This window comes from Strix uralensis, chromosome 6 (assembly GCF_047716275.1).
Source record: "Strix uralensis isolate ZFMK-TIS-50842 chromosome 6, bStrUra1, whole genome shotgun sequence".
Classification (NCBI taxonomy): domain Eukaryota; kingdom Metazoa; phylum Chordata; class Aves; order Strigiformes; family Strigidae; genus Strix; species Strix uralensis.
Window position 1 is genome coordinate 34,032,946 of NC_133977.1, and position 26,189 is coordinate 34,059,134.

The 26,189-nt window shown below is 40.0% G+C and overlaps 1 protein-coding gene across 4 annotated transcripts in view; it reads left to right on the top strand.

Moving 5' to 3' along the window:
* KALRN (kalirin RhoGEF kinase) overlaps positions 1-26,189 on the top strand; it is a 526,142-nt gene that overhangs the window by 216,126 nt on the left and 283,827 nt on the right. For all 4 annotated transcript variants that reach the window (XM_074873623.1, XM_074873625.1, XM_074873626.1 and 1 more), the window contains exons 6-7: positions 15,592-15,714; positions 25,554-25,745. In XM_074873623.1, coding sequence (XP_074729724.1) covers positions 15,592-15,714; positions 25,554-25,745 — 315 coding nt within the window. The remainder of the gene's footprint in view (positions 1-15,591; positions 15,715-25,553; positions 25,746-26,189) is intronic.

A 26,189-nucleotide genomic window follows, 5' to 3' on the forward strand; every position in this document is an offset into this window, starting at 1 on the left:
CCTTAGTGTTTTGCACCAAGGAGAAGTATATATGCCCCCTGTGCTGTTTCACTGCAAAAGAATTTGTTACTGAGTGAATGGTATTTAACAGTTAACAGTAATAATCATACAGGCATAATAAGCATGGATTAGACATGGATTTTTGCATAGGATTTAGATTTCATTTAAGTTACATGAACACCGCATTGGTGTACAGAACTCAGCGTGCCCTGGATTTTCCATCTAAGTACTTACACCATGGATATCACAACAGCACAGTAAGTGAGCATCACAGTAAGGAGCTTTCCTGGAGATTTTGAACACGGGGGGTGTTGTTAGACCTGAGGTAAGCTCCATAAGATTTTCTCAGTAAAAGGAGTCAATAAGCTTAGTGTCTCCTTCACAGACATTTGACTGCAGGTCTAAGTGAGGCTCATTTAAGCATGTTACTTTCATCCTTAGCCCATTCCAGATGTCTGTGCAGACAAAGGACAGAGGCCTTGGGGTACAGATACTGACTGGGAAAGGCACTGAACTGGGGTCTGCGTTTGTGAACGTGCATGTGTTTGCAGAGACCTTTATAAGAAGAGTGACCAAGAATTTGCTGCTAAGCATAAATTAAATGCCTTACCCATAGTCCGAGAAAAAGAGTTCTCAGAGATCACAATGGCTCAATTTGTTGTTGGTACCTACCCATCTCAGCCCAAAGCAGCTGCTTCTCTCTTTATTGGGTGAAAAAACTCAGTTTCAGTCTAGTTTTGATTGCATTCCCTAACCAGATTGCATTTTGGTGGTCGAGGTCTCCCTGAGTTGTCAGTTAAAAAGACAGAGGCCTGGTCCTGTAAAGCAGAGTCTCAGCTTCTACTGAAATTAGTGAAAGACTCATGGACTCTTAAGAGTTCCCACTGACAGGTACTCAGCAAGCCAGTGCTGTTAAAACCCCACATCTGGGAGCTGTGTAGCCACCATCTCTAGCTATTCTCTCTGTCTCAGCCTTACTGATGGCAGGGTTAGCAACTTTGTCACCCACTTACAGAAAAGGGATCTTATTTCCAGCTGTCTGTGCTGGTGCTCCCCACGCCCTCCCCAGTATTCCAGTTATATTACTACATATTTGCAACATTATGGGCAACCTGATTTGCCAGGGCTTCCAATAGTCCTAATACGGGAAAATCAAGCTTTGAAAATGTTCCTGACACCATTGGTTCTTATTTTAAGCTATAGAAGAAATATACAGATCTCTACATTTATGGATCTGGAATAGACATTGCTCAAGAGCAACATTTATTCGAAGTATTTTAAGTTGCTTTAGCATCTTTTTCTCTGTCTTTGCTGATGCATATGGACTCTTGCACAGAGCACATAGTGTCTGTTCTCTCCTGAAACCTTGCTTCCATATCTGGCATCTAGTCTCTCATACTGACAGTGAAAAATGCTTTCTTATAATCTGAAGTTTCCCTTAGCATATGGTGCCTTTTATGGTATAGACATTGGGATGCCAGTGCTGGGAAGGAAAGTCAGCTATCAGTCTAAATAAGCTGTCATGTGAATAGAAGATCATCATCTCATGTCATCCTTTGTACTTAAGCCCACTCTGAAACAAACAGAGTGGACCAGCCCCTTGTTCAACACGAAGTGTTTGCTCTGACACGGAATTTCTAGTAACAGGCAGAACACAGAAAATGGGTGCAGATCCCTAAGTTGTTGAATTGACAAACACCATCTTACAATATCAATTTTAAAATTTAAAAAGATATTGTATAGATGATATGGAAAGGAGGCTTAAATTGAGACTGACCTGGGTGCATAAACAGTAGTTAAATGCATGCTCGTATGGCACCTAGAGCAGTAAAGTACTGAATCTGGCTGGGGTATTGGCAGTTTCCACAAAAGAAATGCAGAGTTGCAGTTGAAAAATGCCCTTGGAGATGTAAGGGTATGGAAACATTCCTACTGAATACAGATACGTATCCACACATGACTTGGGTTGCTTTAGTATAGTACTGGGAATATTCTTCTTCACTTAAGATGTTTTGTGCAAGACCTTTCTAATAGCATCAATCAAGGACAGATCAACACAGGAAATTCATATCAAAGGGAGAAACTGTATATCTATTCTTAAAAATCTGTGTATTTCCCCAAGAGGACCTATGCCAGCTCTAATCACTTTTATTTAATTACTTCACACAACTTAGAACAAAGGAGGCTCTAACAAAACAGGTGAGAATTGAAAGCATGTAGCAATAACTCTATTGTACGAGCAGTTTTTCATTAATTTTCAGTGTTTATTCAAATGTGTTCTCTGTCATGTTTCCTTTTGTTTTGTATTTTAAATTAATTGAACTCTTGCTACTGAGTACTGCTCCTGCTTTGTCTCGAAGCACGAGTTCTCTCTGTCATGGATAAGCCACTATGAGGTGTTCTGATGCAGCTGAATAAACAGTATGATGTTCTGAATGCATCTTTACTGATTTTTTTTCTGAAGCTCAGTAGTAGCAAAACAGGGCTTAGGCTCATGGAATCCCCAAATTACTGGGTTTACCTGGTCTCAGACCTATATTTTTTTTCTTTTTTTTTTTTTTTTTTTAAACAAACAGAAGAACAAGCTTTGCCTAGAAGCAGAAAAATGTTACAGCAAGGGGCGGTTGTGCAGAGAATGTGTGTTGACAGTTCCTTATGATGCTGTGAGCTTAGATGTCATGTGCTAAAGAGATTTCAGAGTGGGATCAGAACCTTCCACTTTGGAAGGCCCTGAGAGTGGCATCTATACTGTGTCAAATCTGCAATCCCCATCACCTAGCCACGGACACAAAAGAATTATTGGGGGACTGTGGGGTAAATCCTTTTCAGCATCTGTAAGGATAAATTACTTGCAAACCCCTTCATCTTTAACAGGAAAATGAATCCTGTATAGCCTATATCTCCCAGTTCAGGAACCTCCATGCTGGGACTTGCAGAGTTTGCAGGCTATAGCTCTGAACTAAAGATGCAGCTAGCTGACATCTGCTCTGTTTAATATGAAATAGGCTTCTGACAGGTTGCTAATGCCATCCACGATTTGTTGCCCCGAATGTAAAGTGAAGAGTTGCCAGAGTGAGAACTAATGACAGGGGGCTCCGTAGGAACTGTTCATTACTTTGACCACTGCTGGTCACACTTAATAAGATCCTGTTCTTCGTATTTGTCGGAAAGAACAGATTTTTGCAAGACCAGGAGATCATTATAGAAGTTTTTAACTTCGCTCAAAGCACATGCAGAGCTCATTTCTGCTAATTGGATTGTAAAATCAAGATGTCTTCATTATTAGTGATGTGCCAAAGGAGCTTGCAGCTTTTTCATAGTGTCAAGCTTGTATTCTGCTACTTTCTTATTTATCAGTCAAGGCCACAGGGGGTCTTCCCCTATGTACCAATAGCACTGTGAACATTTGCTTTTCTGCCTTTCCATCCAACAGTAGAAAGCTTGGCGACAAATCTAATAACAACAGGACAAATCCACAAGTACGCACCAACTGCTTTGTGCTGTTCCTACAACTGAAAGCAGCTACAAACCCAGTTTTGCCATCTGGTTTGAGGAAGTATGGGATTGCCTTGCCTGCTGAGCAGAGCAGTACAAGGAACTGGATAAATATATATCAGAAATCCTCTTCCTGGTGGATGTTATTCTAGTGGTGAATGTCACCTACGCTTGTTGCAACCATCATTTCTTTCCCTGTGGAGGAGGGGGCAGGACTCCCTCTGGAGCCTAGCATTGACATTTCTGTTTCTGCTGCAGTGAGTCTGTTGCTGGTTTTACAGCTCTGAGGGTACAAACTTGCTTCCGTAACACTTCCATGACCTGAGTTCAGACTCCACAAGCAAAGCATGTAAGACTCTTCTGAAGGCACTTGTGGTGCTGATTTTTCAGATGTGGACAGCTGTCCATCAGAAAAGGCAATCATCTGCCAGAGACCGATTGCTGTTGAGCTGGATTGGCTTCGGAGAAGCAAAATGAAAGTACAAAGGACGCAAAGTTCAAAGCTAAAAGTTGGGAATTAAAAACCGCAGGGGTTAACTGCCTTGCCTCCTGTCACACAGGCAGCCTGTCCCACAGTGGGAGTCCTGATCTGATGTGTAAAATAAGTATCTCTGTGCTTTCCATCTTTCTTTATCAATTCATTCTGCCTTGTGCTGCCAAATCTGCTTCTGCAGGCAGCTAAATATGTTGCCTCTACAGCACTTGGAATTGAACCTGATCTTTTTGATGGGAATGTAAAAACAATAACAATGCCTCGATCTACTGCTGCAGCTAGGGATGAGGAAGACTTGCGCATTTCCTTCATGCTAAGTGTGCCCTATAGCATAGTTACAGCAGTCTGGAGCCACTTTCCATCCAGTTTGCACTGGATCATCCAACACGCTTGTGACCTTTCAGTGCAAGAGGGCAGAACATTAACCAAGTGATGGCGTAATTCCTGCTGTATGTTTCCAGACTCTGGCAGCAGTCGCCTCACAGTCCGTTTGCTCCTGACTGTAAGGAAACAGCTCTGAAGCCTGCCACTGCTGAAACTGGAACACGGTGTGCTGTGCTATTTGTAGTTTCCTGCTGCCGACACTGGATACGCAGTTACTATTCCTCTTGCTTCCTCCATGAACATTAGAATAGGTCCAAAAATAATTGAAGGCAGTATGTTCTGATGGAATATTTTTGCATTTGCACAAATTTCCTCTTTATTTTGCTTGCCAATTTTGATAGGGAGCATTTCGAGGCTGTTTCAGCTTCTCCAGCTTGGCACCACTGGGAGGCACAGGAATGCTCCCCTGATCAGTATGGCAAGAGAAAGTGTTTTGGCATCTGAATACAGACTTAAAACTCATTTTTAAGGATGAATATAGCATATTTTAACCGTGAAGTTCTGCTTTAACTAATGAAGACAAGAAGACCCAAATGCTCTAAAGGGCAATGAGGCCCACATATCTAGAAAAAAAGAAAGAGGCCCGCACATACAGAAAAAGATAATAAAGCTGCTTTTTTTATTTATTGCTTTGATCTTCAAGAAGTTTAGGTGATAAGAGCCTAGCTGTCAGGAAATAATGTAATTAAGCTGTGCATGAGGTTCACAGACTTACTGTGCAGCATCTTTTGCATGTAGCTATGTGATTATTCCTAAATGAATGTCTTCTGGCCCGGCTGAAACACTTTAAATGGCCTACACTTGGCAGAGTTGGGGTCTTAAAAGTATCTGAAATTAGCCTTCATATCTATTTATAGGGAACACATAAGAGTGGGTGTGCAGTTTGAGAGGTTGCCTCCTCAGGAGCAGGATATGATTTAAGAGGTGAAACCAGAACCATAGTCTGTGGATTGTTTCCAGGAGCATCTGTGTCATTTTAAACCAGGTCACTTCGGCTTTTCTTCTTACATATCATGCACATTATGAAAACCATTTCAGAAATGTTTTCTTCAACCTTCATGTATTGCAAGGCTCCTCCATATTACTTGGCATTGAAATCCTGGATGACTTTTGTCCTACACAGGTGCTGAAAAGGTGTCGCAAGCAAAAGAGTTGAGGAATTTTGCTCAATTTATTACTAATCAACACATAGTTCTGATCTCGATTTGGGTGTTGAGAGGAAAAAGGAGGACAGGCTCCAATAAACACCTGTTCTTCCCCAGGCTCAATTTCCCTGATTTTTGTCATGGTTTATACCCAGTTCATCAAAATTCTTCTGGTGAGGTGATGTCAGGGATAATATTGCATGAGTTTTTTTCTGCTGCCATGTGTTCTCTGATTCTTAAATTTTTTCTGCTGCTGCTCTTAGTGTCCGTGCCCTGGCATGAGCCAGCCACTGTCCCTCAGGGGTGTCCCTGCCCCCTTTGCCATGGAGAGCCCCACAGAGTGTCTCCAGCCCTCAGCAGCCGCCATTTTCTTTCCCTAACACCTTGTACCCAGGTGCTTCTCTGGCTGATGGAAGTTTTGGTGAACGGTTGGGCTCTGGTGTGTGGTGGTTTTCCTGCCGGGACCCCCCTGGTGCCAGAGCCGGTGGGAACCGGCTGGGTTTGGCTCAGGGCGGCTCATGACCTCCTGACAGGCTACCACTGCCCCACTGCACAGCTCCTCACTCACGCCCGTGGCACAGGGGAATGCACCTTACGCCCAGCCAAATTTGCTTTTTAAGTACTTTCAGCCCTGGGGAATCAGAAGTCACTGTGAGGGGTGAGTTGGATTTTAAGGTTTTTACCAACAAGTCTGTTCACTGAGGTGGGCCTTAAGGCAGCCCTGTGAAAGCCGGGGCACTGGCGAGGGGGTGGCGAGGCCTGGTGCCACCCATGGAGCATGTGTCCCCAGGCAGGGACACTGCCTTCCCAGGTTGTCAGGTTTGCCAGTGTCAACGGCAAACATTGAGCTGGTTAATTCATGGGATGGAGAAATAGCTGGGTGTAGGGAGTCCTTACAGGGATAGGAAGTGCTGGACACCCCAGAACCCAGTGGAAAGCTGATATCCTCAGCTTTCCATCTGTGTGGAGATTCCAGCTCCAGCCCCGAAGTTTCATGGCATGTTGGGAGTTTAAACCTACGATTACACCACAGCTGTATCTCTGGGCCGCAGACATGGGTGATTTTGGTAGGGGAAATGCCACGCTTCTGATACAAAGCCGTAAACATCTGTCTGGCTGTTTTGTTTTTAATGGCAGCTATTTGGATTCACAGGAATGTCACACATTAAGCCAGGAATAGAACCAGGGTCTGTAATAAAGTCACCAAACTCGTACAGCATTTTCAACTGAATGAAAGTGTATCTCACAGATGCTGAAAACTGAGAGGAAGATCCCTCACCTGGGAACCCACTCTGATCTTTTCATAATTTACACTTTTTTTCCATTCACAAGGCCACTGTCTATTTATCTCTTAGTATTACATTTCCTATCCAGCCAATAAATTCGTTTGCACTTAGACAGTAAGCAGTTGTCTGTAGATGATCTGTGCTCAAGAAAGGCCATTTCCATTTTAAGGAACAGAAAATCCTTTCCAGGAATGCCCAAGTGTTTGATGTCACTAAGTGTGGCGGAAAGGTACAATATTTCAAAAAGCAAGCAAAGAACACAGATGCATAAAATATGCCCAGATATCATTAGTCATGTGTTCAGTATCTGTAATTTTCTTCCACCTTCCCCAATAAAATGATTCCTTCCCTTTTCAGCATTATAGGAATCACATGCGTTACTTTGTGCATGGCTGTGGTTTGGTATCTGTCAGGAGAACACAGATCTCTTACCCTGGCATTTAGTAGGAACATTCAGTGTGAGTATGTTGGAAATGGTGCTCTGATATTAACACAAAGCTATTTGTCACGTCACACGTCTAGCTAATTTTCTAGTGGGTTGACAGTTGGGCCCATTGTCTGGAATAATTTAATGTGCTGTAGCTTAAACTTACTGTACTCTATGAATCATATACACAGATATTAATAATGGAAAAACTGTGTTCATGCAGCATTGAGCTTACACAAATACAGCTGTGGGTCTGAATCTTCAGCTGGTGTAAATTGGCCTCATTGAAATGACACCAATTTACCCTGGCTGTGGACTGCGCCAAACACATGTGAAAGGGAAAGATCTGGCAGAAGTATTGGCTTGTCCGTCACCATCTGTAAACAAGAGACAAACACAAAAACAAACACAACTTTGTATTTAGGCCCTGGCTTAGCAGAGCATTTAGATGTATGCTGAGTTCTATTTTAAACCTACAAGTACTTTGATTTAATTAAGGCTGTATTTATAGAGTGGCAATAGGAATTGCAGCAGATTGGGATTCTTTTCTGTTGCAGCAGTTTTCATCAAATTTGTTGATTCATGAAAAAAAATGAAATGTGCTATCAAAGTTTTCTTCAAAATTTGTTCTTCGGCCAGTACAATCCTGTCTGAGAACAGCCATTTCATGTAACCAGCCCTGTGGGCAATGCTGGGTGTTGAAGCCCCTGACCAGCCTCCCCTGGGGCCTCCCCAACCCCTGCCCTCGGGCCAGGAGCCCCACTGCAGCTCAGCTGTGGATATCAGCCTCCAGCTTTGCCACAGCCTGCCCTGCCTGGCCAGGGGCCCTGCTGAGCCAGGCTGATTTGACTGATCCATTGACTCATTTTGTGGCATGACCTGGGACCTGCCTTGTCCCTGTGGACCTGTGCTGTGATCATGGGGCTGTGTCTGAGCCTGGTTACCCTCACTGGACCTGATCCTGACCCGCTGATTGACTTTCTAGCTTAATCTTGGACTTGTTTTGTCACCACAATTTGCCTGATGATCTCTTGATTTAACCTGGTTGCTATCAGCCCTCAGGGGCTGTGTGACTGGATCTGACTAATGAGGCCCCTGTCCTGCCTGCTGGGTCTTTGTTTCTGGCTCCTCACCCGTTAGGAACCAGCTAGCCTGGACAGCCAGCATCAGCCCTCTGTTCTGCTGAAACTAGCTCAGAGGCTTGAGCAGACGGATTTTTATCTATTCCAGGTAAATGTCCTCCTTCTTTAGACTGTTGGCTCTTCTCATGTGCTCCTTTGTGGAGGTGTTGCACTTCTGCTGGCCTTTTCCAGATGTACAGGTGACCTAGATGTGGCTGGTTCCAATTAAGCTGTAGTTATGATTCTTGTCCGGGGACACTAGGGGACTTTCTTGATTGATTGCCTTGTATAAAGGTAACTCACATGCAGTTCTTTTCAGGATCAGGCCCTTGCATATCAGCGTAGACTGTGTATGCACAAATCTGTTGCACGGTATTCTTTTTTTTTGTTCAACTACTGGCTAAATTCAATTGCAAGATATGTAAGGAATATGGCTTGATTTATCTTTAATTAAGTTGTTGTGAATACTTGAACTCACTTAATGAGATAGGAATAGACCTTGTATCTGCAAACTTTTAAAACTCAAGAGAGGGACTCTGGCATTTACTGTTCTACGTGTGTTATTATTTTGTTTATATTGTGGAAACATATGAAAATTAACTTGCTTAACTGTAGATGTCCTAAGAGTGGAACTTTCCACTTTCTGTTGTAGATTAGTCAGTTTAACACTGACAGGATAGTTATGACAGTCCAAAATGCACATGGACTCTTTACATGGACCTCTCTTTAATAAGCAGTGCATGCTTATCTCCAGCATTTTCCAACCTGTTGATCATGGATATTAACTTCGCTAGTAGTTGGTAAAGGTATTCGATAAAACAGATTTATTGTCCATAGACTAATTTGCAATAGCACTTGCCTTGAAAAATTTTATGGGGTCCACAAATTGGAAAAGATTGGAAAGCACTGATCTAATAGGGATTTCATCTGGCATATAATTAGTCATCTACCCTCTACTCAACTACAGGCAAGACATTCTTTTAGATTAAATTTTTTTTTTTTTCCCCCCCCTCTTTGTTAGCAGCATTTGGAGGCATAGTGGGAGAATATATTTTTGCCTGGTGCATTACATGTGAGACTGACTGGAGTTTATTACAAAACCCTGCCTCATATTTTTTCCAAGTGCTCTTGAACTTACTCTTCTTATTTGGAACATAACCTGAGTTCTGCTTGTCAGAGCAAATCCAGTAAACACTACTGGTCCTTGTCAATATTTATGCAGGAGTCTACCTAGAGAAAAGATAGTGAGGTAATGCAGAAGGTAGTGATGTTGATTGAGTAGCTGTTGCTCTCCCATTTTTGTATCTTCTTTTCTAAAGTTGGTGCCAGAAGCACTGCACAGGTGATCTTAGATGATGTCAGCTGAAGTATTTCCAGCAAAAAGTCAACATTCCACAAAGTCCTATTAGGACCTTAGTGTGGATAGAAAGATAACCATGATCAGAACAAGTACAGAGAGAGACTGTGTATCTTATGAAAGAATAAGAGAGCTGGGCTTTAGTAAAACAAACATCGGGAGAAACTATGAACCTTTCTGTCCACACTGGAAAAGGTTAAACACCTGGGAGGAGAACTTCTTTAACTTACAGCGCAGTGTTGACCTAAGAACAAATGTATATAAACTGGTCATGACTCTGATTTAGGTCAGAGAGTATATGAAGAGTTCAGTAACAGGAGCAGAAAGTTTCTGGAACTGCTTCTTACACGAGGACCTGAGCTGTGGCACTTAACTAGTTTTCAGGTGGAACTTCATCTCTTTATAAAAGTAAATTTTATACTGTGGTTAGCTGCCAAAAGCAGTGATTGGACTTGACCTGAATGTCCCTTTGGGATCATTTTCTTGATACGTATCCTATATTGTTCTTCAGGATGGTGTGGTTATAATGGTTATTATTCTGCCCTTACTTACCCATATGAGTTTGATATTTATGGCTCAGACCTTATAGAGAAGATGATTTGCTACAAGCAGGTTCATAATTAATTCCATCCCTAGTATAGTGTTAGATTATGAGTTTATTATTTTAGCATGTATAAACAATTTAATTAATAAATATATTCAGTTCACTGGCTGCCAAGACCATGAGGGCTGTAATCCTCCCATCAATACCACTTGGCATAGAGTGTGCTGCCAGCCGTGTGATGGGAACATCATCCTGTAATGCTCTGCACCACTGTTTCAGAATCCAGTGCTAATGCTCCTCAGCGAGCTCTGACAAAAGCCAGAGAGCAGAGGTTATTATTTTAAATGATGTTATAAATCTCATTTTATCTGAGGTTGGGCTGGACTGCACACAGCCTGCATACATGCTGTTCCATATCCGTGTGTTTCTTCTCTGTTGTCAAACAGCTGTTCTCGCCCTGTACTCACTAGCCTGCCAGATGTTACAAATCTGGGGAAAGTATGGAGTCATATCCTCCTTCCCATCCTCTGCTGGACTTACTTATGACCAGCTTGAGACCTGCTGTTTGGTCTAACACTTAACCTGGATTTTCTAGTAACTCATCAACTGTGATGACAAAACATGAAGTTAAGAACTCATTGTTGCCAGCACGACTGACGCTGGAGATATGATTTGATACCCTGACTCTCAAGTGAAGTGGCCTCAAGACCATATGAGTGATAATTACTGGTGTGTGTATGATCATTAATGACAGTTAAGGTAGATGCTTTAGCAAAGCGTGGGGTGGGGAGACCCTTTGGATAATTCTTAGTTCTTCCAACTCTCTCATAAGAGACTAATTTTCTTAATTAAATGTGGCACTTAACATTCTTCACCATATGCATTCACTTTCCTTTATGTATTGTTAATAACAATACTACAAGAGATAATCACATTGAAAGTTTATCTTCTGTTTTAAGTATGCTTAACCCTTTCCCCCAGCTACTCCGTCACTGGAAAACTCTTAACTACTTAATTCGTCTCCAGATTATCTACAGCAGTGTGAAGTGCCAGTCTGGGAGACATTGAGGACAATTGGTTCTTGTGTTTTAAGTGATATAATGTCCTGTCGTGGTTGAAGCCCAGAGTCCAACACATGTCCTATCTTAGTTATTCTGCACTCCTGTTTAGTGTGAATTCATGAATGCAGGAATGATTAGCAGATTTTAGAGAAGAATTAATTCACTGGCAGTCAGCACGACTCCAACTAAGAAGTAAGCCAAAGGAATAATTAAAGACCCATTAATTTTATGATAATCGCTAGGCTAGGTTTGTTAGGGTAGTCTTTTTCATGAATGGGATGAGATCAATTGATAACAGTGCTCTATAGCAATGTTAAAATGACACGGAAAATCTCAGTTAGCTGAGACACTGTATCTGGTTTAAACTGATCTCATAGGGCACATTCTCCAGACTCTGCTATTTACAGTATTAAAACCTCATTCCTTTGACAGGGAAACTAACTTATCAAAGGATGTTAAACATTTTTCCAGGAGCCCAAGTTAGCCCCTTGAAGCTGTGGCGGTCCTTGCAGGGTTGAGTAAAATAGCAATTGTTGGGTCATTGCCATGCTCACAACCTTCATGGTACACTTTAATTAAGCAAACTAGGCAACACACTCACTTCAGGAACACAGGAAGCATCAGTGTTTCTCATGTGGAAAACAAGTTTAACTTGAAAGCTTTCAGGAAATATTGCTAGTAATATGGGCCAGACAATGTTGACAGACCTTCATATTGAAAACTCCTGGCCACGCACTGCAAACTCTCACAGCATCATCACAAATCACCCAACATCTGGTATTTTCAGAGCCTCAACTTCCAGTCATATTATTATGAGAAAACTAAACATTTGAGTCCATTTTAGACTTTGTGGTCAAAGAGAAAAGTTTGAAAACACAATCCATTAGATCTCAAAAGCAAGTAAGAGCCCATTTTTATGTGTTTTATTTATTTATTTAAATCCCACAATTGTTAAGCAAATCTTGTGATCTGTGGCAGTATGTGATACTTATCGTTTCCATGCATCCTTGATTAGGCGGGTGGAAGTACAAAGTTTTCCATGATGCCAGACCTGTGCAATAAAGAAAAGCCAATCCTCTCTTCAGGTACTTGGGAGAATGTCTACAGTTAAGTAAGCATTAAGTAGAAATGCTTCAGAAGCCTCTGAAGGAACCAGCCCTGGAAACAAAAGCAATGCAGACAAATCCAAGCAGCACTGTGCCCTGGCTATGCTGTTTTGAGGGTCAAGTTAGTATTTCCACACAGCACTGGACTGTGCCATGAAGAGGTACCAATTCATCTGGAACTTGGTTGGGTATCTCAAATATAGTAATGCATTGCATAAGGTAGACATATCTGAAGTCTTGCAAAGCCCTGGTTGCTGCGTAAAGGAAGAGTGATTGTAGATACTGCTGATTTTTCATTAAGACTCAAGAGCAATGACGGTTTTTACAAAGCAAAGTGCATCGTTAACCCTGCTTTAGACTGTAGTGAATCTGCATCTTTTTACTCTACACTCATTCCTGGGCATCTTGCTTTATTTTCTGCCTGCTCCAAGCCACATGAAACTCAAAACTCTTCATTCTCTGGGCTTTCAAGTGAGACTTGAGAGAGTCAGGGAGAGACTCCAGACCATATTGATGGGGGATAATTTGCTACAGGCATAGGCCAGCTGAAACCAAAGTAATTTTTAATGAAAAGTATAACAGAAAGATTCAAAGTCTAAATTGAAATTGAATGTCTTCCAAAATCTGCTATTGTCCATGAATAGAAGTTTTAAAAAAATACTGTTTTGGAAGGTGGTACAGATCTCATCACTGAAGTGTGTTGCTCAAAATTCTTGAAGGTCATCCTCTCAACTGCTGTTGTGTATTTCAGTTGATTAAACAAGACAAAAAGATTAATCATCTCTTAAATTTTTTTCTTGGTAGTTTATTATTGTATTTTAAAAGGCAGAAGCTTGGTTTAACTTAACCTAGATTCTCATCCAGTAAGATGTGTATAGATTAGATGGAGGAAATGCTCCCTATCCACAGAATAATAGATTACTAGTTTAAATTACTTGTCTTAAAAAGATTCTGATTCATCTTTGCTGGGCATAGGACATTAGATTTACTGTTTATTTTTAGTGGATTGCTGCCAGTTTTCTTCTCACTGAGTGTCTTTAGATCATTTAAAATGTTAAAAAATGTTCACATCAAACATGTATCTACTGACAAGAAATCTGTGTTGGTTTCTCAGCAGAGATGTGAAATCTTCTTGGGACAGGAACTTTGTTGTTATGGAATTTTTCTTTCCTTTTTGGCTTTATGGCTTTTTTTTTTTTTCCTTTAAGCCCATGAGTGTGGCAAATTATTTTATGCTAATATTGCTTATTAAATTTTAATAAAGTGAGAAAGAGGAATCCAATGAGAAAGCTTTAGGTATCTCTTCAGGTTATGGTAGCTTGTTTCATTCTGTTTAATTGTCAGTAAAGCTTGAAACATCTGACCTCATATTTGCAAAAATCTTGTTATTTATACTTTCTGAAAAAAATGGTGATAGTCCTGATTTTGATCAGCTCCATGGGTACAAATGAGAAAGTAACTGTGTCAGGGATGTTACTTCAGACTTGCATCATTGTAACTTGAACCAAATTTGGCCTTTAAGAGCATTCATCAACACAAAATACAAGCTAGTATAGACTCTGTAGTTGCAAGTGTATTTTCATAAATAAAAGATTAAGAAGTCAGGCATATGTGACAGATTTTTGGGACCAGGTCAGTGTAGTGTGTCTGGTGGCATTGGAGCAGTTACAATGTTTATTTGCCTTTTGATGAAAGGGATATTCAGTATTATTTCTGCAAATCCCCTACATGAAGCAACGCACTCCCATGCTGAATTGAGTACTCAGCATGAAATGCTGAGTTTATTGCAGGAATCCTAGGTGACCCATACAGGGCCTTTCTCTACTCTTAGGAGCACTGTCTCTACAGGGAATGGGTAACTGACCCTGAGAAAATAAAGCAACATACATCGCCTGAGCAGTGGGCTTCTTCAGCTGTCACAGCTCAAAAATTGTTATTCAGTGCTAAAGAACAAAACAGCTCTTGACTAGAGGGCACATAAATGTTGTAACAAAGATCTGGACTGATCTTTTGACTGTAAGGTGGTTGCTTAGATGCTGCATCACTTGCCTTTTCACCCTGAAACACTTTCTTTAACACCAGGGACTGTATTGACCTGACCTCCACTGCCTCTATAATTACTTTTTCTTTCCTTATAATGATTTAATAAGTTGGTGTTTTTTTATTATGAAAGAGTCGTTATTAATGGGCGGTTCCCCCACTTGCTGGGATGGAGGTGAGGGCACATGGTTTGAAGGGATTCTGTGACAAAAATTTTGCAGAAAAGAAGAAAACTGAGCTTGTAATGCCTGCAGATCTGTAAACAGGAGTAAAGAATTAAAAGTTCTCAGTCTGAATGCATTTAGTCTCTAAAACAACACAGGACAAGCCAAAACATAAGCACACTATCTCCTAGCTGACTTATGAGAGCTTATAATGAATGAATGTGCTGCAGATTGAAATATCACATTAACGTGCTACAAAATAAGGAATGAGTTTCATCAGCTTTATTCAGTATATTTCTATCTGCGTCTGAAGTACTGAACTATCCATTTTGCTTGGAAATACATTTGGAAGTGGAAGAAGTTGAAATGTGTACTCTTTATAGATATTAATAAAATACTTCTTTTTGCTTTTTCTCTCCTCATCCCAAAAATAATAAGTGGAAGATAGACTTGGTTCTGGCTTTGGAATTGGAAAGATCTAGTAAATATAAGTGTAGGAGGTCAACTGGCTATTTGAATGTGACATTTGGAAACTTTATGTATAGACACAAAAAAAAGAGGGAGAGGAAATTGCATCAATAATATTTATGGAATTTTTAGTCCATTTCTGGATTACTTTATGAACTGCTAGATCTTTGGTCAGTGAAGCAACCCCTGATTTTAGGTCCCTCTGCTGCCATCTTTCTATGATTACTTATAGGAAAAGACTATGGGATTAGTCTACTGAGGAACATGCTTTATGAATTATGTTTTCTGACCTGTCATTCTGTTAATAATGAAATATGGTGGTAACTTATATGCATCCATTGCTTGACAACAGCTTATTTTGATGAGGAACATAGGTGAGGTTTTTTTGTCTGTGTTGCATGTACATCTGTCTCAGAACTGTGGATTTTTATATTTTGCACTGTCTCATTTTTTTCATCACTAACACTTTTTTTCCCTCTGTCATGTGTGAACACTTCTAGATGTTTGACTGGATCAGCCACAACAAAGAATTGTTCCTGCAGAGTCACACAGAGATCGGCGTCAGCTACCAACATGCCCTTGACCTACAGACGCAGCACAATCACTTTGCCATGAATTCCATGGTGAGTTGAGGGCACGCAGTGAACAGCGGGTCTGTGTGTGTGAGCGAGGAAGGGGCCGACCTGTGAGGCCACCTCTAGTTCGGAGAGCACTATGGACCTGTGAGAAGTGAAACAAGGAAGGTCAGGCTGGCCTGTGGCCACTGCCCTCTTTCTGGGAAGCAGTGTTGCTCTGTCCACCCAGACACTGATAGACAACTATTGCCTTGACTTAAGAGCAGCACAGTCCTGTGGAGTTTGTTTACAGTTTGGAAAGCAAATACAGTATCTTTTACATTTTTGACATTTATTTGACTGGGAATTAATGAGAACTGTAGGTGGCACCTTAATAATTTATTCTTCTTCCCCCACACCCTGCTAAGTACTTTTCAAAACCTTGAAAAAGATACACTAATCAAGCTGTCAGTTGTGGCCACAGTGGGATTTTGGCTTTTTCAGTAGTTAATCGGTCAGTCTTTTTGAATGCAACCCAATTTACCTTAGGTTTAAAAAAAAAAAAAAGCATCATTATACATTTATAAGTGCTTTGCTCATTTTCTTACTCTTTCTAGGCATAAGGTATTTGTTCTGGAAACTGCTCTGCTTTCAGCACAGAAATGAGGACAGAATGTATTGACGTTTTGATTGTTGCACTGGGTTAGAAAAATGCGTGCATACCCCCTGCTGCAGTTGCACAATGCAGAGTTGAGCCCTTTCTGAATACTCTCTGTCAACAGCACAAAAGCTTCCCCTTAGTAAACCAACTCCTACAGGTGTACCTCTTCATGCTGTGTACATTCAGACTACAGTTGCACTGGGCCTGAGACCTCAAAGTTAGTGGTTGATGTTTAGGTTGGTGGTGTAAGTCGCTAGAGAGCCACACCCTACGGTGCTGCCAAAGGGCAAGGTGCTTGGGAGCAGCTGTCTGAAATGTGGAAAAGAGGTCCTGACTACCTGAGCTCGTTAAAGACCACACACTGCTTTCATGAGATTACAGGTGTTAACCCCAGAATTCTGGCCAAATTCCAGATCAGGTAATTAACTTCTCTGACCTGAATTCACCTGCCATTTCCACCTACCTAGCTATTTCTCACTAAAGCACTGTGCCTCACTAAGGCATTGCATAGAAGTGGAAGATGAGAAATGTTTATAATGTCTGTCAATGTATTTATTGCGATTATAATTGAAAGGAACACTGAAAAACAGGCTCTAGGCACCTGATTGTGAAGCTTGTCATCACAATGCCATCTAGCAAAACACAGGATAGCCCAGCCTCCATATAACACTGCTGCTCACAGAACTCTAACAAATAAATGTGTCCTGGAGGTTAGTGCATTAAAAGTCATTTGGTTTATGAAGGATGCCAAATTGATCATAATTCTTCAGAAAACACCATTAGAAGAGTCAAGATGGAGGACCTCCCTTTATCCTTTTTGTGGTACTGTCTGGTATTATTTTCTTTAAATAACTGGGAGCTAAACTTGGAAAGAGATAATTCCATCTGTCCCCTGTTTGGGAATGAGGAATGCAAGTGAGACATTTGCAGAGATCTTGGGGGAACATCTGGGAGCAGGGACCTCTCTGTGGCTGCTCCATGGCTCACAGCTGTGCCATCTCACCATGTCAGTGCTGCCAAACTCCTGTCTAAGAGAGCTGCCCAGGAGAGAGACCTTTTCGGCTGCGGGGAAAGAGTGCGACAGATGATGCACCTCCCATTTTGCACTGTCTCCAGTATAACCCATGCACACGTATAGTCATATGGAAGCCCATACAGTCAGCATCAATCAATCGACAAAGAAGATTGTCTCCTCCATCTCTTCATCATAGAGGATCTGTGTGGAAGGGCATTAAAACACTTTCAACCTGTAAGTGTGGTGAGAGATGGCACTCAATTCTGCTCTAAATAATTGGACTGAAATATATGACTCTCTGGAAGAACCCCACAACGTAACAAATATGCCAAATAATATATATGTTCTCAGATAATCCTCCTTATAGGAATATAACTCAAAGAGAGCAGTACACCTATATGTCATTTTTCATATGCTACTTTTCTTTTAGCTTTATTTGAATTTTAGACCTAGAATCCCTCTGATGATGGGGTGATATCTTCCTTTTGGTTTTGGATCAACATCAATTCCTACAGCAAACAAGCACAGCTCATTCAACTTAGATTTCTATTTTTAAAAATGCTCTCTCAGTAGGAACTTTTTTTAAAAATTCTTCAACAGATTTCTGTTGTCAAACAGAGGTTACATAAGAAGATGTGGTAACATTATTGACAGTATGACAAAGTCAGTATAAAAAACTAAAACTATAAAAGATAAAGAAAAAATTCAGCATGCAGGTGCAACAAAGAACTACACTTTTTATTTCTTTTTTTTATTTCTTTTTTAATCTAAAGGAGGCCTCCATGGTATTTATCAGAAATATCAGAGTTCTACCCAGTGCTCAAAATTCCTCATGGTCAGCTAGGTTTCTCAAGACTTTCCATATTGCTGGAAGGCATGTATTTGGGTTATATGTTTGCACAGTGGCCTCTCTAGAGGGGATTTCGGTGCCAGATTTGCACAGGCAGATGAGGTGAGTTTTACAGCCTGGTAAGGTTGGCTTGTGGAATTAAACAGGGCTGCTGTCTTGCAGAGGGCTGGGCATCTTATTTTCCACATAGCAGACATGGAGGTATATCAAGGTGAAAGGACATTTGGAAACAGTGGGAAAAGGGTAATAACCTTAAGGGGCAGGCTACTTGAACTAACCTGTAGCGGCTGTTCTTGTGTTGGTATAGTGCTGCTGTCAGCAGTGATGGTCTTAGATGGAGCAGATTCTTTGCTAGAAAAATGTGGAGTGACTCCTGGTGTCCCCAGAAGTCAGTATTGTGAATATGAGGGTGTTTGCATGCAGGAGACATCAGCTTGCTGCATAAGGGTGTCGGGCTGCATACTAGTCACTCCATTTGTGGTGAAGCATGCAGGAAGAGCAAGAAGAGATTGAATCTAAAATGACCCTTGCCTCGCCACAGCCCAGGTCCTGTGGTAGATGGTAGTTTTCTCTCTTGGCATGCACAAAAACTCAGTGCAAGCCTGTGTGAAGCCACTCTGTAGGCTAATGCCCCTGCATTTGTTTGAGGCAAGAGCCAGTGATGGTCAGCAATGGAGTCAGGACAGATCAATTTACCTGAACGAAGCAAAACCAGAGAAACTTGGGTGATGACTCTGAACACAGTGGTAGGACATTATATACCCCAAGCCTACGCAGCCATCTGAGCCCTACTTTGGTTGTCAGAGAAGTGGGGCTAGAAATATGGATCAGGTCTGCTTCATGTATAACAACACTTTAGTGAAGGAGAGTCTTGCTGATAACAGAAACTAGCGTGAAAGAACCATCACAGCTAACTGTAGTTTCTTGAGGCAAAATACACAAGGCCTGTATATTTTGCCAGGTTTTCTGATGCACAGACTGATTATGTGGGGTTTGTTTTTTTTTTTTATCCAGTATAGTCTAAGACAATTATTCAGTGGTGTTAGAAATACATAATCATGTGATTGCTACTGCGCAACTGCCTTCATTAAACTGTCTTATTTTTATGGCAACATCTTAGATCAGTTGTTTATGCTATCATTTGATTCCTGTTGGAGACTGTTGGAAAATGTATATTATTTGATAATATTTATATTGTAGTGAGAGAAGGAAGTTTAGGTCACTGTTCTAGGTGCTATACACTTTCAAAGGAAGAAATGGTCTTTGCCTTGCAGTCTGTTGCCAAAGGCTCTGATCCTACAATATTTATATACATAAATTACTTCTGCAGATCAAGAATCATGTTGCATTAAGTTAACCACTGATAAATATTTGTGAAGCTAAGGATTAGGATTAAGTAACATAATGCAGAAGGTGTTAGAGAGAAGACTATAACTCTGGTGAATTTACTGTTAGGTATGTACTCATTTGTGTTTATAGTCCAGTATTCCTCAGTCTCTTCATGTAATACCCTTGGCTGCAAAAAGAAAATGACAGGAATCCTTTCCTGTTTCCTTAACAGAGAATGGGAAAGTTATTACCCTCAGATCTGTTTGCAATCCCAGGTAGAGTATTGTGACCCACCCAAGTCTGAATAAATAAAATAAATAAAATAAATAATAAATTAAAACTTTCATACCATTCATATCAGATTCATATCTGATAAGTCTTAAAGCGCTCTCAAGCTAATTACAAAACTCAAATATTTAACTACCATGCTTTGGGCTCAAGACATGGAGTTTGGTTCAAGAAGAATGACTTTTCAAACCCAATTTTTTTAAATATAAATCTTTTGGTTTCTGAGTCTCGAGGGTGAACTGGATCATACTATAAACTTTTTATCTGGGAATTTGCTTTATAATTGTGATTTTGCTAGAATTTTGCTTTATAATTTAGCTAGATCTTTTTTAATGCAATATATTAGTCCTAGCAACTGTTGGATTGAGAATAGCTCAGCTATCACGAATGTGAGTAACGAAATAATGAAAACTTGAAGCAGTCTTACTGGTTGTGGGGCTTGGGGTTGTTTTGGGGGTTTGTTTTGTTTTGTCAATACATTAAAATCAGTATTGGGATAAGGTATGGAGGAGGACAATGTGGCTGAGGATGGCTGTATGTTTTGCAGGGAAAAACCCTACAAACTTCAGTAGAAGTTGCATTGGATGTTCTTGGATCTCTAAGGTGTTTTGTTTTGATTTTTTTTCTTCTTTACACTATGTCTAGTATCCTTTAAGCCTGGCATAACTAATAATAGTTAAAATATTCTCTTCAGTTCCTCTAGAAAATACTCTCTAAATGTTTACTGGGTCGTGCCTTTTGTCACATGCTCTTCCTATACATCTCTATAGGCATGCTGTGACCAAAGCGCCTTCTTAGAAAAACAATTTGTTACTCTATTTTTTACAATAATAATTCTTCCTTTTAAATGAACAATGTGGGATGTGGAGAAGTCATGTAATAAAGTGTAGTGTGGTATTTTTTTTTCAAACAAGGACCATAGATTTTTTTTCTTCCGTGTTTCAAGGCAGTGCTTGTTTTCACTTCAGTTTCAAAATAAATTATGTAAATCTTTGTCGCAGCTGTATAATGTTTATACTGAAGCAATAATACTTTTTACGAAGATGAATATTAGCTCCAACATTTTGTGAGTAATCTCAATAATCAAATAAATTCCCTAGAGGAAAAAAAACACCGTTTCAGTATGACACAAAGCATACTGGTTGAGCTCTGCACTTGGATACATGGTGTATGTGCCATTTGTTCTGGCTGAAGTGACTTGTATTTCCTTTGCCAGGATTTTTTTATGCCTGGATCTGTTAACCTCCTTAAAGAATGAGTTATCACTTTCTGTGGGACATGCATAAAAATGGCAGTGTTCAGTGCTGGCATTGCTGCCTATCCTGCTGTCAGGGAGTTAGTTGTCTGACACTAGATGGAGATGCATGTTGTCCTAAGAAAGTCACAATATATTTCAAACACATTACAATTATCATGTAAAGGCTAATGATGTCTGTTGAAAATTCCCAACGTTTATCTTAAATGAATGGTATTTTTCTGTATGTAGGCTGAGCTAAAATGCCATCCAATATTATTCTGCACAGGCTACATATAATTGGCCTTGTTATAGAAATTTAAAGGTCTTAAAGATATCTCATGAGTTTATTTTGTCACTGAAACATTCTGCTTCGGATTTATGTGTTAGGTTCATTTCACAGATGGTTTCTAAAATCACAGTAACATAGTGTAAGCTGGTTATTTTTTTATTTTATTTTAAAAAAGAACTTCTCAACAATCAAACTTCACCTTCAATTAATCTGCAAAACCCTTCTCATGCAGCCCACCTTCACTGCTTGCCATCACAATATCTCAACTAGTTCTCTAGGAAATGAGATGAACACAGCCAAGTTTCTTGCAGATTTAATGCTTCTCACTGCTCATTTTTCTTTTGTGAGTGTAAGATATGCTTTTTATATGTGTATTAGAAGAAAGTATTGTTACAGCTAGGGTTGGAGGGTTTAATTAAGAGGGAAAGTCTCCCAGCATGCCCACTAGATGATCAGGGCTGAATTTCCCTGTGGGAAATCATTCCCCAACTGCACTACTGTCAGTGCTTATTGCTGAGACTGAGGGCTGTTATCCTACCAAGTGTTAGGGACCTTAGTAGTGATTGCTTACACTGGAAGGAACAGCTGTGTTGGACACTGATGACCAGAATAGAATCGAGGCCTTCTTTAGGTGACAGAAATGGACTAAGAATTGGTGGACAAAGAGGGGTATGTGCACTTGCAAGGCATTGCACAAGGCTTTTCTAATCTGAGAAAGAAGCTCTTGTATATCATGATGCTGACATACACATGGGGAAATTTTTCTTTTGTTTGTCAGTCAGGTAATTTTTAGAAGGCAAAAATCCCCTTTTTTGATTAAAGCTTCAAAGTTGAAATGAGGTCAAGGAAAAATTAACTCTAACATGGAGAGTGCTTTTGGAAAGTCTGCAAATACATGTAAAATAAAGGTTTTTCAATGATAAAGGATATATATTAGCCAAAACTTGGATGTATCCTAGTGTCACTACAACAGAATGTCAACTGAAGTGCTTTTATACTTACTTCTAGACATTAATATACTGTTTTCTCATTGTTTGACCTACTGTAGTCCTCTATCGCCATAAATCAGTGATCCCTTGCAGTCCTCTTTGGGGACACCTCTCAGTTTTGAAAAAAAGATGAGGCCTTAGGTTATATTTAAAGTGAGACTCTCTGTGAATCTGCTAGTAGTGCATTTTCCAGCCTGAAGGAAAAATAAAGTCACAGACATTAGTTGCTCTATTTAATTTATTTCCTATTAGGATAAAAAGATCTATATAATAGTGACACAGAAAAATCTCAATTCATTCAGTTTTTAGAGGTGAACAAACCAGAGGGAAAGGAATGTTTAACTTTGTGCAATGTCAACAGTTGAATTTTGGCAGCATAGATTTTTGTTTCATTTTACTTAGAACATTACACATTGGCAGATAAAGATGGAAAAAAGTGACTTATAATTTTGTTCTACTTCAAGGTCAAAAAGAAATGTCTTGCATTTTGTGAATTGTGGTCAATTAAATGTTTTTCTCCTGAAACTAAATTCTGGAGTGTCTTGAAGGCATACTGCATTTTACCTCAATCCGCAAAAGGGATCCCATCTTTCCCAGTTTTTCATAGAGATGCCATCTTTCTCAACAATAGTGACACTGGCTAAAGGTCTTGAGATTGTAAAATGTGCTACATCTGGTAGGATGTGCTATCCTGAGTTCCAGATCTTTAGCCAAGTCTGCTCTATCTTGTTTTTCTGTGAAACCTTGGACAAGTCTTATGTGTCCAAGCCCCATTTCAATGTCTCTGCTTTACTAAGGTGGGATAGATAAAGCAGAGGTAAAGAGTGCATGTGTCTGGAAGTAGGAGGTATCCCCATCGCACTACCTCTTGGAGCTATACAGAAGAGCACATCACATGTGATACTGCACTTGAATCCATTTATTGCTCAGAAAGCAAGAGGGGAAGCTCAGGAGTCTCTGTTTCCTGAGCCAGTTGCGCTTGGTGCACTAAGAACAGAGGTGTGAGCAGGTGACTCCTGAACTGCTCCTTACTTTCTGCTGGAAAATGTATGGAGTTAGTGGGTTGGCTACAGGACAGGTTGGTACTGTTCCATGAAAAATTCTCATCTAGGAAAGTGAAATTTCATCCATGAAAATCCTCATCTCTGTATAAAAATGTAACAAACAGACATAACAATATATAAATCTTCCTAACTTATAAAACAGACCCTAAGAACATCTGCTGTATTTGAACTAATCTTACCTTTACCCTTCTACTAGTTAATACATCTATATACTGTGCCTATAGGGAACCAAGGAATTCACAGTGGTGTTCCTCCATGCTCAATGCGTTGCAGTGGCTGAGATAATTCTTCAGGGAAAAAAGAAATAAACAAAAGCATGATGAAAGCAACTATTTTTTACATTAAATCAAAACTTCTTCAGCAACTTTTCTGTCAAAACCAGCAAAGTTTTATGTCTTCATTTGGCACAACTCATCCAAGCTTCAGCAACTTTAGTGATGCTACACTGCTTTCCACCAGAAGAGCTGACCTGAAATGATCTTGTCTGAGACTCAGTCATGAAGACTTTCTGGGAGAAAGGCTGATATATTTAGTCTAAGTTCCAGTTTCTAACCTAGACACAAAAAAGTGTTTGACTGTGTCTGATAGTCAACATTCTAAATCATAGTATCTTTACTCTAAACTTCAGAACAATTTTGATTGGTTTCTCTAACTGTACTGAAAAAAATATTTTATTTCTTTAAAATAAATCTGACCATTTTGAGCCAAATCCAATTTTTAAGAAAAGGCTATATGATAAAGGGAAAAAAACAAAACTAGAGGCTGGGTATTGCTTTAGATCTGTGTTATTTATGTGATAGCTGTCATAGTCATGGTTCTACCAGGGAGAACAGAGTGGCTGTAAGGGCTGTGGCCCCATCCTTCTTTCCTTGAGCACTTACAGGTATGATGAGTGTACTTCCTAGTTATCCCATACATTTTGCAGACATACCTTGTCCTGCTTCACAACTTAGTTTGGACCTGTGCCTGCCTTGGCAGTGCTCTGTTGTGTTTCATGTTTGGATCGGCAGATACCTTTCCTCATTGTGCTTCCACTCACGATGATGAGATCCTGCTCCAACAAACATGTCCACCTCTGATTTATTATTTGACCATAAGTAATACTGTTAAAATCATCATGGCTGTCCTTGTGCATAAAGGTCTTATGGATTCTACACTCTGAAATTCGTAAAGCCCTTTTGAAATACTTCAGTGAGACAAGGAAGCAGTGAGTCAACATGAGCAAAACATCTCAAATTCTGGGATGTTCCTTTCTTTCAGTGAGGAGGAAAGAGAAAGGAGAAGTGTTTATATCAAATGACATTCCAGAAATCTGAAAGACAGCTGCCATTTGTCTTTTGATGGTGCATCTTTGTAAGACATTGTCATGACGGCTATTTATTTTCAGGTTTACATTTCTGTGCAGAGCAGGGGTATTATAATGCAATTACATTGCTGTCCACAGTTCATTTTGAGAAAGAACTATCCTTCCACTGTTTAAAGGCTGAATAAAAACCATCATGGAAAGTTCTTACGAAGGAACAGAAAATATCACCCTTTTAGTAGGCTTTTTGAATCCTTCTCAATTCAGACTATAGCTAAATGATATCTCTGCTGGAGAACAGCTTAAAATAACCTGCAGAAAAGATAACATTTTAACTGAAGAATATAATTTAATAGACATTTCTATGGAAACTCTTATATTCCGTAGAATATCCTTATGAGCTCTTTTAAATTCTATAAGACTTTTCCATTTGTTGACACTGCATGTCTATAAAGGATTATCAGAGAGTTCTCAAAGGAGAGAAAGCAGACATTTCACTTAAGAATATGTGGATTTAGCATCCAGAAATATGAAGCAATGCAACAGAAATATCAAGAATAAGATAGAAGCAATGAGTAGACCTTAACAGGTGAGTAAATAGCTAAAGTATGGCAAATTAGTTTTACATAAATAAATTCAAGAGGAGAGGGGGAGATAATAGTGTTAGATAATGGCATAGATGGGGAATAAGATTCTTGAGGGATGTATTTTTAGAGTGGAAGGTAGTATGCATGTTATTCATGCATATTTAAGCATGTGGTTGATTGCTTTCACTGACCTGCTCAGCTTTACTCCAACTGATGGTGTTTGGAATGTGTAATGAAGGCAGAGGGTGGTCACGGTTCTTCCTTCTCTTTATTTATGTGTGCTTTTTAATTTTCAGAATGCCTATGTCAACATCAATCGGATCATGTCTGTTGCGTCAAGGCTTTCTGAGGCAGGCCATTATGCTTCCCAGCAAATTAAACAAATATCTAGCCAGCTGGATCAAGAGTGGAAGAGTTTTGCTGCAGCTCTGGATGAGCGCAGCACCATCTTAGCCATGTCTGCTGTCTTTCACCAGAAAGCTGAACAGGTGAGCTGCTGTTGTGACTGGCAAAATGATCCACTGATACTTTGATAATGATGATGCTGCAGTTACTACCTGATGGCTTTTGGCTTGTATGCAGTGAGGTTAAGAGCCTTGTTCCTAGTGGATAAGCATCTCAAAACCAAATAGTAACATTTTTCACAAAAAACTGGCACATGTTCCCTGAGTGGGTAAGAAAATATATTTATGCCTTAGTGATGAGAAATAATCTGATCATAAGTGAAATGCACTGGTGCAGTAACATACTGCCTTATTTCTATTGCCTAATATTTCATCAGTGCTGTGGATAAATTCAGGATTATTATGGTCAGGAAAATGTATGTACCTGCACTTAGAGGTATATGCGGTATGCCCTATGTGCACAGGAATATTCACACATATGACATAGACTCATACCAGCAGACAATTTCTAGGAGCCAAAGCACATTA